General features: G+C 50.7%; 1 protein-coding gene across 4 annotated transcripts; it reads left to right on the forward strand.

The window, feature by feature from the left end:
• Positions 1-1,574: 1,574 nt before the first annotated feature.
• On the forward strand, positions 1,575-17,109 carry serpinh2 (serine (or cysteine) peptidase inhibitor, clade H, member 2). 4 transcript variants are annotated; one of them, XM_035408118.1, is made up of 5 exons: positions 1,575-2,267; positions 2,711-3,337; positions 9,704-9,796; positions 10,372-10,604; positions 16,578-17,109. In XM_035408118.1, the coding sequence occupies exons 2-5, from the start codon at positions 2,722-2,724 to the stop codon at positions 16,896-16,898; spliced, it is 1,263 nt and encodes a 420-aa protein (XP_035264009.1). In that variant the 5' UTR covers positions 1,575-2,267; positions 2,711-2,721; the 3' UTR covers positions 16,899-17,109. The 4 variants fall into 4 exon arrangements, with proteins under 4 accessions (XP_035264009.1, XP_035264008.1, XP_035264007.1 ...); XM_035408117.1 differs by having other exon boundaries at positions 1,576-2,045; positions 2,622-3,337; XM_035408116.1 differs by having other exon boundaries at positions 1,576-2,045.
• Positions 17,110-19,081: the final 1,972 nt, after the last annotated feature.

Below are 19,081 nucleotides of genomic sequence, written 5' to 3' on the forward strand. Positions count from 1 at the left end.
GGCTACCCTGGCGTTTTTAAAAAGCCCAGGTGGACCGGAACCCTTGCCTCTGACCCGAGTTTCTCAGGGGGTAATGAATGGATGATTTAGGAGGTGCGGCGGGACCCTCCACGGACGGGACCCTGCTGGAGACACACCGCCTGACAGCAGCAAAGCGGTTAACGGAACAGACAGGATCCAGGTTCGGGGGAGGGAGTCTCGGGTTCCCACGCGTTCCCCGTGGGACTCGTTTAACCAGCGCACGCACACAAACACTGAGGCGCTGAATCACCTGAGGTTTTTCTTTAACGTGCGTCGTCCCCCATTAAGAGAACCGTTTATTTGGATCTGTACTGAAAGGGTTTCAGTTTTCAGATCCCCAAGCTATTGCCATGCCTGCACACACCCTCCCCTCACCACCAACAGCGCTCTCTGATCTTCAGTCTGGCCCTTTAGAGATGTGTGTGTGTGTGTGTGTGTGTGTGTGTGTGTCTGTGCGCACACATGCATGAGGGAGAGGCAGAGAATGTGTGTGTGTGTGTGTGTGTCCGTGCACACGCATGTATGAGGGAGAGGCAGGGAATGTGTGTGTGTGTGTGTGTCTGTGCACACGCATGCATGAGGGAGACACAGGGTGTGTGTGTGTGTGTGTCCGTGCACACGCATGCATGAGGGAGAGGCAGGGAATGTGTGTGTGTGTGTCTGTGCACACACATGCATGAGGGAGACGCAGGGTGTGTGTGTGTGTATGCATGCGTGAGAAAGGGAGAACGAGCGTGAGAAAAAGCCTGCGTGTGTGTATGAGATTGTGTGCATGTGTGAGGATTCATCTACATGTTTGTGTGTAAGAGTATCTGTATCCATTGGTCTGGTCTGTATATACAGTATATCCATATGTCTGCGTGTAAAAAAAAAAAAAAAAAAAATTTAAGAGTAAAATGCGTTGGCTTGTTACTGAGAAAAACGGTCAGCATTGTTTGTCTAGCCTGTATCCTGTCATATCTTTCTTTGTTCCTGGAAAAAGTCAATGCATCAGGGTGTGTGTCTGTGACAGCGTTCATGTCCCAGTGCTGGTGGCTGTTTCTCACAGTGCCGTATTGATTACTGTGCGAGTCTAATAATTGGCCCGGTCTATGGGCTGCCATGTTCTGCCTGATTGTATAGAATGATAGGCCATTGCTATCAGCCACCATTTCTCTCTCCTCCTCGTTCTCCTCCCCTTATCTGTGTCTGTATCCGTCTCTCCTTATCCCTCCCGCGCTCTCTTTATCTCTCTGTAAATCCATCTCCTCCTCCTTTTCTCTGGATTGATCCGTCTGTCTTTGTACACTGTCGTAATATCCCTATGCATCAGCTATTACAACAAGTTGTTGTCAGTGTACTTGTCAGGCGTGTTACTTCGGCAAAGGCTCGTGTAAACGGTGTAAATATATAGTCCACAATAGGACAGTAACAACAATGAAGGAGCAAACAGAGACAAAGAGACTGTATTTAAAAGCAAAACAGAGACCAATGTAGTCCTTCTTAGCCACACGATCGCAGACACCTAGGGCGGCGCTCTACAGACCGCTAGTGACCCCTTCAGCCCGGGACGATAACTGCGCCATGTTCTGTAATTGGGCAGATAAAGCAAGAAGATGACGGACTCCGTGTTCTCAAAAAACAAAATCTCAAAATAAATGTTCCATTATAGAAATGTAATGTTACAGTTTGTTAGTTGTGCTTCTATAGCCAATGGCGGTGGTTTAGGCTATGGGCTATAACGGTGAATGGTTTAGGCTATAGGCTCGCATTTTTCAGATTCTCGACACAAAAGTGTTCGTTCAACAGTTGAATTTTTGTAACAGTTGAACAGTCTTAAAATGAAATGCTTTTAGTTCGGAGAAGGGAATGGGAGGAATTCGGGATATGTACAAACTAGCACTGAAGGAGAGACGGCTTAGGAAACTAAATCAGCAGCACCGCAAGGCACTTCCTCTGCCACGTCTGAGCTAACTTGATCCTCAGTTCAACCACGGAAGCAACGGGCAGAAGGAAGCGAGAAGGACGGAACGATTTTAAAATCGGTAAACATTTGAAATAAAAAAAACGAATAAATTCGTTATCGCGTTACCTAGTTGTGTCACGAGACAGCAAGTAGGCAACTTACTACTTTACGGCGGGTCGTATCGAATCACTGCCCGCAAGGATGTTAAACTTCACAGAATTTTTTTTTGTTGATGCTCAAATATCAGTTTTTTAAAGAACGAATGGAGTGTTAACGTATTGGTTTAATGTAAACACAGAAGGTAACGCGTGGATCATGCTTATGCTACACAAAGTTTGTTGTTTTCTGGAATTGATGCTCTTATTCTACGATTGATTTAGCTAAATCCCTGCAGGGGATAATGTCGATTCAGTTAAACGAGTAATGTTGAAGTTGCTAACAATGATGGCATAAAATAACCGCGTCGTTATCCACAGAATGAGTGCAGCTACCGAAGAAAATTTAAAGGACCGGTGTCATTTGTAAACAACTTAGTTGGCTAACATTTCTCAAGTGGTATCTGTAGTTTTCTTTCTCCTGTGAAATGTAAACTCCACGTTCCGCGCAACACGAGCAACGAGTTAGTTGATTATGCCTTTCTTTTTGTAATCAACAGGCCTAATACGCTCTGACAGCCTGCAACAGTCGGCGTCCGCATTTGCATAAACACTTCGCTTTCTCATTTCTCTCTCGCGCTGTCACTAGGCAAAGCTGCCATGTCCGGTAGGAGCTCCTCTCTCCGCGTCTGTGTGCTGGTGCTGCTCACTTTGGTCAGGCCAGCGTTCCCTCGGGGTCCCGCAGCGTCTAGCCCCCCTCAGCAGGGCCGTGACGCGGCGGGCGACATTAGCTGGACCCTGGGCCTGCGTCTGTACCGGGCCCTGCGTGCAGACAAGGTCCAGAACCCCCTTTTCTCCCCCTTGCTGCTGGCCAGCTCTCTGGCGGCGCTGGGCGGCAGGGCGGGGGGGTCCACAGCCCGGCAGCTCCAGGAGGCCCTTAACTCCTCCTCCTCTTCCGCGCTGCCGCTGAGCGACCAGCGGGAGGCGCTGTCCGCGGCGCTGAAGTCCGCCCGCGCCGCGAGCGAGATTAGCTTCGACCTCCACGCCGCCTCGGCGATCTTCACGAAGCGGGCCCCCGCCCTGGACCCCGAGTTCCTGGAGGAGGCGCGGAGCCGGTTCCTCCTGGAGCACGTGCCCCTGGGCCCCGGGGACGACCTGGAGGCCCTCCTCGCCTGGGCCAAGGCGGGCGTGGGCGGGGCCAGGGGGGCGGAGCCGGCGGGAGAGATCAAGGCCGAACCCGGAGCGCTGATCCTCGCCCACGCTCTGCATTTCAGAGGTAAGGCCTGACGGAGTTAAAAAAAAAAAGCTCGCGCTGCGCCTCAGCCACTCGGCTACTGTTCTCTTGACGAAATGCTCTTGGGAACGACTAAATACACATCGTCAGCGCTGCATCTCGAGCTAAATCAACACTCCCGAAAACAGGAGGAAGGCCTTAAGGCTGTCCTCTCACTGTTTCTGCTAATTGTTTCCAGTCAGGCGGTGGAACTTTGAGATTTTGCTTGAATAACGTTTGTTTTGCAGCGTGTTGTATAATACAGGGTATTCCTCAGTCACGCTCCACACAGTTATCATAGTAATAATAAAATATTGTGATTTAAGCTACTAAACAAATACAGCCAAAACAAACAGCTTTAAGGAGACACTTAAGTTCTATTATTCTGTGCTTCTGTCTACCATCTTTGCACTGTGTAGAAAGGAGGAATGATATCCCAATACACAGTAGAATGTCCAGTGTTAAATCAACTCTACCAGAGTACATATGCATCCAACAGGGGATGTAACATACTCTAAAAGAATTGATTTAATACTGATTTAACGTTTTACTGTGTACCCAGTATAGACATAATTAGTGCACCATTTGTTCTGAACACATCTGCGTCGGAGATACCCAATCCATTCTGCATAGGGAATGTTGGCGGATGAATCCCATTGGCCGGCCTAAACTTCATAAATACATATATATATACATACATACATATATATTTAACATTGAGCCATTTAGCAGAATCCAGAGCCGCTTGTGTTAAAACAGCAGACCCTGTGGGCCTCCAAGGTCAGGGTTGGCGACCTCTCTGTGCTGACTCATCAGGATATTAATTGACAGTAGTAGCCAATAGGTAACCTAACAACATTAAGTTAGATGCTGTAGAAGGTACCAGAGGGACATAGATAATGTAGTATTATTGGGAAGCAAATGGATTCGGGGTTGTAGTTTTAGTTTAGCGTTGCTAGAGAATGTTCTAGCATGGAGGTCAGCATTGGATGTGCCAAGGTGCAGTTTAAATAGGTGCGTTTTCAGACTGCGGTGGGTATAGATGTACGTACAGATACTGCAGAGTTTTGGAGAGGGGAGATTAAAAATCTGAGGTTCAGTTTCAGGGGGGCGTAGACCAGTGCCAGGCTAACAGAATGGCTGCCATAACGGTAATAGGATCCAGCGAGTCTGTAGCACGGCAGCAGTACGACAGCTCAGCGTGCCCAGAACGCCCGTATGCTACCGCGCGGGGCAGCTTTCCCGCCGCCGTCCCACTTCATCATCAAGCGATTCATTGACGGTTAAGGGGCAACGTGCCGTTTAAATAATTCAGCGCGGAGCGTCCGCGCTCTCCTCTCTCCGAGTCGCGTCTAACATCTGTGCTGGGAGCGTGCCCGCCAGCCCGGAATACAGTGTCTGGGGCGGGTCGGCGTGTAGGGCTGTGCGCAACGCAACCAGCTCTGTGTCAGGCCTGACTAATGTATGTGCCGACTCCGGTACTCACTCAGCTAGATGAGGCAGCCAGGATGTGGTGAACAAATATCGTCGTGTCGAGGCTTGCTCAGACCGCGCGCGCACCGACCGGAATGATGGATTCGGATTAATACGACCAGGATTGTTTAAAAAAAATTTTATCGAAAAGCTGTAAATGTTTTTTTTTTTAAATTATAGCGGTCAGTTTGTAGCGATAATAAAAGTGGCTTCGTTTTTGCGATGGCACAGGGGTTAAGGCGTTGGCCGTTTCGAGCAAAAAGTTGCAGTTGCTCGTTTCCCCCCGGTGGAGACGAGTGCACTCGTGCCTCTCACTCTTTCCACATTGCTTCCATAAATATTCAGCCGCATAAATATATAATACGCGGCATACGCCGCGTTAGCCTCCCTGGATAGCGCCGTCTGCCAGGCGAGTAAATAAGAATGGTGCAAAATGTGAAACTTCGCGAATCCCCGAATGCAATGAATTATGAATACATTTTGCAAATTGATGTTGGGAAGATTAAAAAAAATACATTTATTGTAAGCGCAGGACTTTTATAGCCTATGTTACTGAGGCAAGTTAATCATTTGGAGGGCCAGCTCTTAGTATCCACAAAGCGAGGGACGAGTTTCTGTAGAGGAGACAAAGGCCTTAGAGCTGCTTTTTTGTTGCATTGTGTGGCCGGCGTCTCCCGTCGCCCCGACCAGCCTTTGGCTTTCCCCTTTTGTTTGTTTGTTTGCCGATAATTCCGTGTTAGTTAATTATTGAAAGCCAAATTAAAAGTGTGCTTCACTGTCTCTCCCTCTAGGCACAGTCCAGCGGGGCAGAGGAGAGAGGGTATAAGGGTGTAACCACAAACAGGGGTAGGGAAATTAAAGAGGGGGAGAGAGAGGGTTTGGATGACAGTGGGGGTGGGGGGTGGGAGTGCTTGACAGACGGTGCGGAGGGATCCAAGAACCTGTCGAGGGACCTGCATTTCACACCCGTTAATTAATTCGGCCCCCGTTTCCAACGTTTGCGTCTGACGGAGGAATCTCAGACTCCCGGAAACTGCGGCCAACGGACGTGCCGAGGCCGGGCGAACGACGTGCCGAACGCAAAGCGGTTTTAGCCAATAGCGGCCCCTTTTAAGAATGAGCCAATGGGGCCGATGTTATAAATCGGTGACGGGATTTTTTTAAAATTTATTTATTTATTTATTTATTTATTTATTTATTTATGCCGCCTGGCTGTGTTTCAGGTACGATGGCTGGGGCTGCGGTTGTTATCGGTGTCCGATGCCACGCTGCTTCGGTGCATTTTAATTAATTGCCGCGCTATTAGCGATAAACACTCCACCCGTGGGGCGATTTAATTTGAGCTCGGGAGGGGTTTGATCGTCTCGGCGCCGAGACGGAAGCGGCGTGCGGGGGGGGCGTCGACAGGCAGCCGGATCTGTAGCTACATCCGAAAAGACGCTGAAACGCGACGCCTGAAGCTAGCGATGGGGACGCGCAAAGCCGTCGTGTGCTGTCAAAAACGAAGGCTTGTAAAGAACCAATCAGGAAAAAACAAGAGAGAGCAGCATTGTCCTGTCACCACGAGGAAACTTTACCCATTTAATTGTCAACAGACACAGTACAGCTGTGCGGTATTAAAAAAAAAAAAAAAAAAAAAAGTATTTCAGGCACAACCCCCCCCCCCCCCCCCCCCCCACACACACAAAAAAAGTGAGAATTTCCTTAATGACTTTCAGTACCTTTGTGTTTACAGGGCATTGAGTGCGTTCTGGAAGCCGTTCAGTAGTTTTCTGTTTTGCTGGGGCAATGTTACGAGCATGTCTGTGCAGCTCTGTTCTTAGTGGCAATGAGGGCTATTAAAATGGAGGCGGGGGGGAGGGGGTGGGGGGGGCGTTAAGCCAGGCTGGAATGTGTTAGCTCATAGGTTCCAGACAGGGACTAATGCTCCATTTACTTATATATGGGGGGGCTGCTCTACTTCTGGTTCTGCACCGGTTAAATTCACATTTTCGCAGTTTTGGTTCACTCCAAAGCTCGTTTCGGTGACACCTCCCCCCCCGTTTCTGGCCGACTGTGACTGACGTGCCCCCCCTCCCTCAGAATGGAGCTTCGCTCGGATGAGTGGGGTCACGGCGGCTCCTCATTGGCTGCGCTGACGGGATTTGAAAAAAATCCAAAAGGCTCCGATTGACAGCAGGTCACGGTATTTGAAGAGCCTCCTCCTCCTCCTCTTTCTCCTTCTCCTCCTCCTCCTCCTCGTGTTAGGGGTCGCCACGGCGGATCAGCCGTTTCCATCTCTTCCTGTCCTCTGCATCTTCCTCTGTTGCACCAATCACCTGATCCGCGTATTTGATTTGGCATGGGTTTAAATGGACTGCATTTATATAGGGCTTTTATCCAAAGCGCTTTACAATTGATGCCTCTCATTCGCCAGAGCAGTTAGGGGTTAGGTGTCTTGCTCAAGGACACTTCGACACGCCCAGGGCGGGGTTTGAACCGGCTACCCTCCGACTGCCAGACAATCGGTCTTACCTCCTGAGCTATGTCGCCCCTAACGCCGGATGGCCTTCCTGACGCAGCCCTCCCCATTTATCCGGGCTTGGGACCGGCACCGAGGACGCACTGGCTTGCGCATCCCCAGTGGCTGGGCTTACGGCCTCATACAGTACATGGGCAAAAAAAAATGTTTTTCCAGGCAGGTCATTGTTCACAGATTCGTGTGCCTGGTGGTACATTTCAGAATGAGCCCTCTGCAAAGCAAAGCGCTCCTCGTTAATTTTCAGTTTCCTCTGTGTTGATATCCCCCCCCAGCCAAACCTCAGAGGTGTGCTTAGGGGATTCTGAGAAATTAACTCGTCAATAAAAAAAAAAGAAAGTCATTTCAAGAAGTGTATTTCTCAGGAGCGGTTGCTGTTATGAATAGGAATGCTTCTATTTGTACATTAATTGACCTGAAGATTGAAGGATAGCTCAGGAGAATAAACGAGAGCGATTAGCTAATAGAATAGTTTATTATGTTCTGAAAGTCCTTGCCGGACCGCATTCGGAAGACTGAGCCGTTGCTGTTCGTGGTCTGGCAAGCTCGGTAAAGAACACTATTAATGTTATCCAATCAGAGCCGGAGTCTGAGGCAGAAACTCTGAAAACGCACTTCCTTTCGCACCTGCATTTATAACACCAGAGACCAGAAGACGGATAATGGGAGAGCGAGACTCACCGTCTTGAGCTTTCACTGATTTTCTAATTTAACCAATCAGAGCCCTTAGCTACAGAGAGCAGACCCTGGACCAATCACAGTACTCGGCTGCAGAAACCAGAACCATTATTGAGGTATTTTTGTAGCAAAAAGTCACAAATATGTAAATGGTTCCACAAATCTGAAAATGGGGTTTCACAAATCTGTAAACAGTTTCTCACAAATATATAAATGGTTCCACAAATCTGTAAATGGGGTTTCACAAATAAGTAAATTGTTTCACAAATCTGTGAATGGGATTTCACAAATATGTAGAATGGATTCACAAATAAGTAAAACACGAGTCACAAATGCGTAGAATGGCTTCACAAATATGTGAAGCGCGAGTCGTGGATGTGGTAATGGGCCAATGCTAATCGCTAATGCTCGCCCGCCGCAGGTGAATCAGACGAAAGTAGGCTACTGTAAAAACGGATTACAGCCTCTCTCGCGCAGCCGATACACGGCGTGATCGAGACGCCGGTGACGTTTCGTACCGTTATCTTTCTGAATCGGGTTGCTGGTCGCGTTCAAAGTTAGAGAAAAGTTTGTATAGTGAGATAGAAAAAGTTGAAATAATTTTGGGGGGCGGGGGAGGGGGGGCTGGGTTACACTCACGACCTGTGAATATATCATATAAATAATTTTAAAATTCTTAGCTTTTTTTTTTTCATAGCTTTTAAACGGGTCTAATCCGACGTCTGATTTCCGCGTTGAAGCTGTAAATAGTAAATGGACTGCATTTATATAGCGCTTTTATCCAAAGCGCTTTACAATTGATGCCTCTCATTCACCAGAGCAGTTAGGGGTTAGGGGTTAGGTGTCTTGCTCAAGGACACTTCGACACGCGCAGGGCGGGGTTTGAACCGGCAACCCTCCGACTACCAGACAATCGGTCTTACCTCCTGAGCTATGACGCTCCTTAGCTGTAATTCCTTCCACCAGGGGAAGCCCTGGTGCAAAGACAAGGCGCCTCTCGCAGATACACAAGAGCGCGTCTGTTAAAGGTTAACCGTTATGCCGGAGTAATTCGCCGTCTGTCTTCGGTGGAGTGCCATCTTATCTCCCCCTGGCTGGGTCAATGATTCATAGAAATCAGAGGAAGGACGGAAGTGGAGAAAAGAACACGCCATTCTTATTTTCTTTTATAACGATACAATTGGATTTAATTAGCTTATTAGCGCTACCTCACATCTTTCCCCTTTCCTCTCGGTCTTTTCAGGTTATTTTATTTCTAGAACTTTTCTCTCCGTAGTTGTGACGATAGTCTGGTGGTGCAGGAGGGACGCTGTAGTGCTGGGAGGCTCAAACCTGGCCCCTCGAGACCAGTAGTGCTGCCGGATCTCTTTTCCTACCTGAGAGTTAATTGATCGATTAAATGCCGCTGATTGGCCAGAGACTTAACTCCCCTGGTGTCTCCAGGTTTACATCAGTCCCTGATTAGAGGGGAAGAATGAAAACCAGCAGCACTGCTGACCTCGAGGGACAGATTGGATCTCTGATTTTTCCCTGTTGTAGCATCCATTTGTTTCTCTGTTGGAAAACAGGGAGCAAGTATAGGGTCTGTCTTCCTGTGGGGAAGTTTAGTGTGTGTGTGTGTGTGTTTGTGAGAGACAGGCGGATTGTGTGTGGAACCTGTGTGAACTGACTGCCCTGTCCGCCTGTTTGTCTCTGGACAGGTCTGTGGGACAGAGGGTTTGAGGAGAACAAACAGGACTTGCGAAATTTTCTGGGGACCAAGTACACCAAGGTGTCCATGATACACAGAACAGGTAGGCCTCGTTCCGCTTGCAGGTGCTGTGGTCCCACTTGCGCCAGTGTGTAAGCACGTTTACCTGCTCCGTATCAGGCCCAGGTGCGGGATGGATGGAAGCAAATCCTTGCAGTAATGCTCAAACATCTAGTATAAAGCCTTCCTCGAAGAGTGGAGGTTGTTACAGCAGCAACGGGTAGACCAACTCCAAATAAACACCCAATAAATTTGGATGAGATGTTGAATGTCACATGTCCGCATACTTTTGGCCAAGTAGTGTAGCATCTAATAACTAACATCAGCTTTCCTTACTGGTACTCCGTGACTGACTTGCTACCTTGAAGGTAGGTGCAGCAAATTGCAGTTGCAAGCTCCTCTCAGCATTTTAGTTCAATCCCATGTCAAGGCCAACGCTTACAAGAAAGTGCGTGCGTTTATGACACAGTGATCGTATTGTGAACCTGATTGCACCGTTTCTGTTTGGCTGAAACGGCTCTGTATCGCGCAGAGTGTGTGTGTGTGTGTGTGTGTGCGTGCGTGACGCAGCGTTGACCCTCACGCGACCCCTTGCCCCCCCACCCACCCCTCCCCCAGGCGTTTTCCGGCACCACGAGGACATGGTGAACATGGTCCAGGTGGTAGAGCTGCCCCTGTGGAGGGGCAAGGCCAGCCTGGTGCTGCTGCTTCCCTTCCACGTGGAGCCGCTGGCCCGGCTGGACCGAATCCTGACCCCGAAGCAGCTGGGAGAGTGGCTAAAGCAGCTGGCCGGCATAAGCATGGCCATCTCCCTGCCCAGGACCACACTGACCAGCACACTCAACCTACAGGTACTCACTGACCAGCACACTCAACCTACAGGTTCTCACTGCACACTCAACCTACAGGTACACACTGACCAGCATACTCAACCTACAGGTACTTACTGCACACTCAACCACTCAACCTACAGGTACTCACTGACCAGCATACTCAACGTACAGGTACTCACTGACCAGCACACTCAACCTACAGGTACTTACTGCACACTCAACCACTCAACCTACAGGTACTCACTGACCAGCACACTCAACCTACAGGTACTTACTGCACACTCAACCACTCAACCTACAGGTACTCACTGACCAGCATACTCAACGTACAGGTACTCACAGTATACACTGACACACTCAACCAGCACACTCAATTGCTATGGAGACAGGGTGTGTGCCTGTGAAATCTGGAGGTGAGCGTGAGCGTGCAGAGCAGTGGGTTGGACAGAGCCAGTGCTCGCATAACCTGCCCTGCCCCGCCCCATCCCACCCCACCCCTTCCTCATTCTCTCTCTCTCATTGTCTTTCTCTCTCATTCTCATTCTATCTCTCTCCCTCTCTCTCTCTCTCCCCCTCATTGTCTTTCTGGAGGCAGAAGGCTTTAGGGTGTGAGGAGACTGGAGGTGTGGAGCTCTAAGGCACTGCATTGGATGGCCAGAGCGGGAACATTGGTGGTCCTTCCACTTCTCTTTGCTGTCTCTCTCCCTCTCTCTCTCTCTCTCGCTCCTCCTCCTACAGTACACCTCCTGATTGTGCCGTGTGTCAGCTGCTCCCCCCCCCCCCCCCCACTGGAGTGGAACCCTTCTCCCGCCCCTCTTCCCAGACACAGAAACCCCCACCCCCACCCCCCTGATCAGGCCTAGCACTGTAAACACTGCTCATCAGGCGGTATTAATACGTGTTAACAGCGCCCCCCAGCGCTACACCCAGCCGCCAGGCTGCCGTATGCAGACCCTGCACTGTGCGGGGCGTTGATGGCGTTCAGCCGCCGGTCGCGCCGCCCGTCTCCACGCTCTCGAGCCGCGCGCGGTTCCCCGGAGCGCGCAGGGCAGCCGTTAGCCCGGTCCGTCTGGCGGCGCGAGTTCCCCGCAGTCGGCGCTCGCCTGGGTCTTCTCTGCTGAGCGCTAGTAGTCCCGCTCCGGCCTGCAGTCCTAAATAAGAGTGACATTCAGCAGGGGACTGGTGCTGGCGGTGCTGGGGTGGGGTGGGGGCAGTGGGGGGGGGGGGGGTTGGCTGTGCCGGTGACAAGGTGGAAACAGACGGGCTAAAAATAACCCGCCGCGTTTCTGCAAAGGGCAGGGCGCGGCGGCGGTGGAGGCACGGCCTCTGGTCCTCCGCTTCTTTAACGAGCCAACGGACGGCCGCCGCTTTCGCCTGCCCTGGCCCTCCGCCGGCCCGCCGTCCCCCTCCGCCCCCCTCTGCCCCCCCCCGGCCCCCCCACCCCCTCCCCGGCTCGCCCGCCAGCGACTGAGACGCTGACCCTGGCGGTAATTGGCGGCTTGTGGCGCTGGGTGCCGAATCCCCAAGGAGTCTGTCGCGCGGGGTTCGCGGCCGAGCAATTTCCCAGGTACCCCCCCCCCCCCCCCCCCCGCCCCCCGCGCGCCTGGCTTAATATCTCAGGCCCCAGACCTGGTAAAAGCAGTACGCATCGGGTAGATAACGATGCCCTCTCCCTGCCCTCCGAGCCTGATGTTCATCCAACCGGTCGCATCGACACGACGGATGCCAGACCAGACCGTGTTTTCAAACGGACGTCCGGGGCGTAAACTGTGTCACGCAATCTGTGCCCCCCCCCCCGCCCCCCCGGAGGACCTGGCCACGGTGTGTCTCGAGCCGCCACGTCTCTGGCGTGAGACAGGAAGTGCTGCTTCTCAGATGACAAAGGCGAGAATGGTTCCTGTGGTCTCCCGAGGTCGGCCCGTGTGGACGCAGAGACACCCCCCCCCCCCCGAGGTGACCACACGGCGTGTGAAATTTCCAGAGCGTGCGAAAGTCGCGCGTAGAACCACGTCAGCCGTGGTCCGAGCGGTGTGGAAAAAGAACTGTAGCCGGCAGCGTCGAGGTTAAAGGTCGAAGGCCATCTCATTCCGACTGCTTTTTAAGCCTATGTTTGGTGTTTAAAGCTGTTTAAAATGTATTCAAGAAAATTTTCATGGGTTATTTTGGGCAAATCCTTTAATACTCGTCTATTTACTATAAATGTAAAAGCTAACATTAGCGTAATAAGCCAAAATGTCTAAATTATATCACGTTTTAGGAATCTTGGGTCTTTTCTGGCGGCCATTTTGGATTTCCCCTTTTTAAAAAGCCTTTAATGGGTCCGAGTTTTTGGGCACCCCTTCTGAGATGGTGAGATACATCCTAAAGAGTGTCTGTACCAAATTTGGTGCTTCTATCCACCGCATAACGAGTTGGCCATTTTTTTTAGCTTAATTCGCCCCTACTAGGTAGACTGATCGGGTTTGGACGTCAGGGAAAGAGATGTTCAGTTGAGGAGTTGGGAGAGTTGTTTGGAAAGTGGTCCGCAGTTAAAAGTCTAAAAACCCCAGACTGAATAAAACATGGGAGGGGACTCGTCTGTTTTTTTTTCCCGGTTTTTTTTTCCCCCCTCTGTTCACGCACCTCCACATCACTGACACCTTGCATGCTGTATGGTGGAAAAGGAGAAGTGAAATTCTTTCTGTGTACTGCTGATTCCCCGTTATATATTATTCAAGAATATTTTTTTGTTGTTGATGCCGTTAGTGCGGAAACGCATATTTAAGCAAGGCGGCAGACTTTGGGATGAATTCTAAACAGAGAGAGAGAGAGAGAGGGAGAGGGTGAGAGAGAGAGAGAGAGGGAGCGGGAGCGAGAGCGAGAGAGAGGGAGCGGGAGCGAGAGAGAGAGAGCGAGAGAGTACTAAACTCGGGCTGATAGAACTGGATGAGTAGTATGAACTGGGGATGGAAAGCCAGAAAAGAGAAGAGAGTCTCAGTTCGGCAGGGAGAGGCACTTATTCGCTAAACAGATGTCCTCACTTAGTAAAAGTTACGTAAGTTCTATTTTAAACATTTGTTTACCGCCAGGTTTTTAACACGGAAGGTGTTGAGGGTTAGCCTCATGAATATGTTAAGTGCAGCTATGGATTTGAGCTGGTGTCTCGCTGTGCTTGTTTTTCACCAGACTGCCATCTTGCATCATGCTGTACTGCAGCCCAAAGCCAAGATCCTATGTTCTGGGTCCATGGCCAACAGAACCGTACTGTGTTTAGACTATATTCCATTTTCCTCTTGGTTACCCAATGAGAACAAACTGGGGGGTATGAGAAATTCTATGGAATATCAATTGGTCCAGCGCAATTGTCAAAGAACCTGGATCTCTTTAATTACTCGCTCTCTTCTGTCACTTCAGATACTGCCTCCTGCTGAATTACAGGAGGGAACTCCTACATAAAAACCTCTTCACACTTCTCAGAGTTCAGTGAAAAACAAATCAGAGACTTATTTTGGAAATGACCGAGGTTTCTGATGGTTCCTGAATCTGATAGTATCCTACTGTTTGTGTGGTGTAGGGGGGGAAAACTTTGGTTTGCTTCTTCACCAGTCCTTGTCCCGCACCGTCACCTGGGACCCCCAAAACCCCTGCATCGCTGCTCGTGGTTTTACCACAGTGTGACACATCCACTGCATTTTTAAACGCCGTTTGTTTTAAAACATTTAAAGACCTGAAGCTCTCCCGCCGGCGCTCGCTGTCGTTAGGCTGTGTTACGCGGAGAGACAACGGGGCGAGCGGTTCTGTTTATATCTGCGACGCTCAAAGTTGCGCTGCGGCTGAACGTAATCACTGGTGACACAGCGTCGCCGTCGATGGGGAGTGTGGAAAAGGAAAAAAACTCTGTATGGAAAATCACAGCTTTTCTCTCTTTCAAATGTTTTTTTTCCCGCCTTTTTCTCCCTAATTTGGAATCGCCGGTCGCGCACACGCCGCGAAGCTGGTCACAGCCTCCACTGCCGATTTTTGGAAGAGCTTGGACAAGCACGCGTCCACCTCCAAAGCAGGTGATGTCACCCCCCGCTTCTTTTTCGCGCCGCGATCGACAAGTCGGGCTGGCGCAGAAACTAATCGTAAGAAGACGCTCTACATGTAAGACCGCGAGTGCCCACCTGACCAGAAGGGGTCGCTGCTGCGGAGCAGTGAGACTCTGTGGTACTGGGCTGGCAGGAACCCTACCTGTCTGGGCAATGCCAGCGCCTGGGCCCGCTGCCATCCTCCATCAGCACTGGCATGGCCTGGATTCCGTACCGGATACCCCAGGGGGGCAAGGAGATGAAACATGTTTTGTGAACAACGTTTTGTAAAGATTCCAGTTCTTTTTTTAAAGCACAGGGTCAGGAGGGAAAGGCGCTACCAACAGTGACTCATTTCACAGCACACAGAGGCACCTGTGCGGCACACAGAGGCACCTGTGAGGCACATGGAGGCACCTGTGCGTTTTGACTGGGCCGGCCGGGGGTGTCGCACCCCAGTCACGTCAAGGAAGGGACATCGTTAGAATTTCGCCTGTGAAAGCCGTGGAAGCCGCGGGACGAAGAACGGCGCGCGGTTAGAAAGACAAAATGGAGGCCGGCGGAGAGGCAGGTGGGGAAGTGAGGTGAGACGGACGGAGAGCCGGTGTTTTCCGAGCGGTAAAAAAGGCAGAGAGCGGTGGATAGGGGAGAGAGAGAGAGAGAGGTAAAGAGATTAGCGGTTTAGAAAGAGATGGGCGACCACAGGGAAGGAGAGATATAAAAAGCCTTGTGAGATGAGGGCTTGCTGGGCGGTGGAGGCGGGGTAAGAATGCGGTACGGAGTGGCGGGGTGTAGAATAATGAATGAGGACAGTGTAAGTGCATTAGAGACGCAGGTGTCAAGCAGGCACGGGCCCCCCAGGACCCACAGATCCGGGGGGGCGGCGGGGATGGGGGGTCGGAGTGGGTCGCACTCCTTCTGAAGCTGGTGACAGGGCCTGCCGTGGGTTCCTCCTCCCTCTCTCCATCTCTCTCTCTCTCCCTCTCTCCACCTCTCCCTTTCTCCATCTCTCCCTGTCCCAGTTTGAAGTGTCAAAAATGCATCCTGTCCCTCCCCCACTTTGCCCCCCCATCCCCCCCTCCCCCTCCCCACAAGTCTCACTGAGTTTAAGTTCCTCTGGTGTGACTGGAGAATCACCAGACTACCGTGTCGCTCGAGGGTTTGTAGCATACGTGCCTTGCTTCATTAGCCTATGGTTGGCCGGCATTCAGAATGGGTGTTTCTGATTTGAGTTGGCCAGCGTTACCAGTGTAACCGGTGTGAGCGGTGAACGTTACAATGCGCTTTTCTCTCCGTTTCATCGAGCCGCTCATTGTGCCCGACCGCCTGATTCCCACCGCCCCACCTCGCCAAAAAAGCCTCCTTAAAAAATCTACCTGTTTGGTCACCTCTGTGGATATGAAATATATCTGCTGGAGAGAATCTTTCCTCAGAATTTGTGTCGGGGGAGAAACAAAGGCAGCCAAGGTTATGACAAAGGTTTTTTATTGTTATTTGTGGATGACTTTCTATTGTGTCCACAGTTAAGCTGTTGTCACCAAGTGCTGTCTCGGTATTATCTGTGGTACGGTCAAACAAGGACAGCTGTCACGGTTTTAGGAGTTCTCAACACAAAATCCACACTTGAAATGTTATTGATATTGTCTTTTTTTTTTGGCGTTTGTTATTTTTTAAAATTCATCTTTTTGATTTCATTATCACCAATCGTCACCAATTAAGTACACTGGCAAGAGATCCTTCTATCGGCAATCATTAAATCCTGCATTTTAAGAAACATTATCTTACTCAGTTTGTAACTAGTTTACATAATTTATTGATCACCACTTCCAGCGTTGGGGTTGGGGACGGTTAAGTGAGGCAGAGGATTGTGAAGTGGACGGAGCTGGGGAGGCCAGGACCAGGCCTGGTGTCCGTGCTAACCACAGCTTCCTCTGTCTTCTAGAAGCATCTGTCTGCCCTGGGACTGACGGACGCCTGGGACGGGGAGACGGCGGATTTCTCCGGAATGGCGGCCCAGCCTGGCGGGGCGAAGGGGAAGCTCCACCTGGGGGGGGTCCTGCACTGGGCCTCCTTGGAGCTGAGCCCCGAGGGGGGGCCCGAGGAGGAGGAGGAGGAGGAGGAGGACGAGAAGGTGGGGAGGCCGAAGCTGTTCTACGCCGACCACTCCTTCATCGTCATGGTGAAGGACAACGCCACAGGGGCCCTGCTGCTGATGGGGGCTCTCGACTGGGCGGAGGGGGCCGGCCTGCACGACGAGCTCTAGACACGCTCTCCAGCGGAAGAGTAACGACGGGCGCTCAGCTCCTGCTGGTTTAGCACCTCTTGTTTGTGGTACAGTCAGGCTTTTTTTTGTAACACGTTTGTTTTTATATACCCAGTATCGTTCTTCAAGTGTAACCCACCACTGCCATGGACATTTGGGAATACAGATGTCTCCAGGAGTCCGGCAAGATGGCTGCCTCTCCAGTCACAGACCGGCAGACAGACAGACAGACAGACAGACAGGCAGGCAGGCAGGCAGGCAGGCAGACAGACAGACACAGACAGACAGACAGACAGAACACACCACACCAGTGGGACCAGCGAAGACTAGCACGCAATGTCCTGTACTCACCCTGCAGTTCAGCTGCTGAGCTGCGCAGTCGTTGTGGCAGAGAACTCTGCAGCTGAAGCAGTTGCCCCAGGTGGACTGCAGTAGACCGACCACACGGAGGACTTTCTGTGGGAGTACCCTACTGACCGGAGGCGCCCCTTCCCAGATGACACTGCACCACCCAGCCATCCCGACACAGTTAAGGCACTGGGAAGGCCAGCAGTTGATTGCAGACCGCGGGGCCACACTGCACGAGCATAACATTTAAATTTTTCATTTTATGTCACATCACATTTACCAAACCATTGAGCACATTTCAATTTTGTGAATGTCTTTGCTTTGAAGCTAATACAGTGAGATATATGTATGTATATATATATATATATATATATATATATGTATAATGGTCATTTCAACCACATAGTGGATATTACAGTAGCACCTGTATTTAAATAAATACTGTGCAAGGCTACAGCATTAGAAGAGATTTTCTGTTGTTTGCTGTTCACAGGTGAGCGGCTTCAGTTCTCAAGGGCAGCCGTGCTTTCTGCCTTTTATTCCACCTCAGGGTTTAATTACTTTGATTTGAATCAGTAAAAAACAGGTAAGTTCTCTGTGATGAATCGTGCGCGTAAAGAGACACACCCTCCCCCCCCCCCCCCCCCCCCCGAAACAGAACAGCCGGACCCTCCCGGCCCCTCAGAGACGGTGTCCTTGTGCTAACTTTCCCTCCAAATTTACTGCTGGCTGGAGGGAGGCACACAGCAAGTAGATGGGAATCGTTCTTTTTCTCCACTGCGAATGAATTATTGAGAAATAAAGCGTACAAGTGGGGGTGGGGTGAGTGGGGGGGAAAGGGGGGTGGGAGGGAAGAATCTCTCTGTGCCATTAATCTGAAAAAAGAATAAGTGTCCCTGCGTAGGCATGTTTTATTAAAAGGTTTTAGTTTTTTTCCCCTTTCTTTTCTGTTTCAGATGATGCTTCTGTGCTTTGTGACACACACACACACACACACACTTTCACGTGACATTATTCCTGGAGGCTGGAATTGTTGGTCACTTGCTAAAATAAGGGAAGCGTGGTTTGGGGGGGCGGGTAGTTGGCATGTAAATGCGCTACTGTGAATATTCATCTGATGCACCGATTCTTAAACTTTTTAACATCAGGACTCAAACTGGAAATACTTTTTAATGCTGGGACCCAAATGAGATATTTAGTACCTTTCAGGGGCCCTTCCAATACCCATACCCGCACAGCCTAGAGGATACAGACCCATCTACCTCGTACAGCCCCACGACCCATTTTGGGTCCAAATTCAGTGTAAGAAATGCAAACCCAGCAAATTAGTGCACGTCCAGATACGGAAGCCCTGCCGTTTATTTTTGCGGCCACATTTGAATTTTCCTGGGGCCTCGCGGCAGTGTGGAGGAAGCACCCTGCTGTAGTCTCTGGGCAAGAGACAGCGGCCGGATAATCCTAGAAGGATGCACGTGGGGTGCAGTATTGATTTCATGAGCGAGGACACTTCGTCAATTAAAAGGAGACCCCTGGCACTGAGCGGTTGTCACGGTCACGGTCCTCGCGCCTTTGGCGCACATCTGTACCTGCGCCCACTATTCGGTTAATCTGAAAGCCTCGTCTCCCCCCCCCCCCCCCCCCCCCCCCCCCCCGGAAGAGGTCTAAGACGACAATGGAGAATCAGAAAGTCAAGGTACACAGCACAAGCGCACAGTTTGAAGCATGAAGTGCAGAGCCGTCTTTTCTCCTCTGCTTTGAAAGCCTCTCCAGCTGTCTTGCTGTGCTCTTTTGTGTGCTTTCTTTTCGCCATACTTGTTCTGTCAATCAATCAATAC

The sequence above is a fragment of the Anguilla anguilla genome, chromosome 3, assembly GCF_013347855.1.
Source record: "Anguilla anguilla isolate fAngAng1 chromosome 3, fAngAng1.pri, whole genome shotgun sequence".
Taxonomy (NCBI): Eukaryota; Metazoa; Chordata; class Actinopteri; order Anguilliformes; family Anguillidae; genus Anguilla; species Anguilla anguilla.

What these genes read in the sequence shown, in the direction of transcription:
- serpinh2 (XM_035408118.1), top strand. Translation starts at nt 2,722, where the DNA reads ATGTCCGGTAGGAGCTCCTCTCTCCGCGTCTGTGTGCTGGTGCTGCTC. An exon ending in CCACGCTCTGCATTTCAGAG is followed by an intron (nt 3,338 to 9,703) that starts GTAAGGCCTGAC and finishes GTCTCTGGACAG; the next exon opens with GTCTGTGGGACAGAGGGTTT. An exon ending in GTCCATGATACACAGAACAG is followed by an intron (nt 9,797 to 10,371) that starts GTAGGCCTCGTT and finishes CCCCTCCCCCAG; the next exon opens with GCGTTTTCCGGCACCACGAG.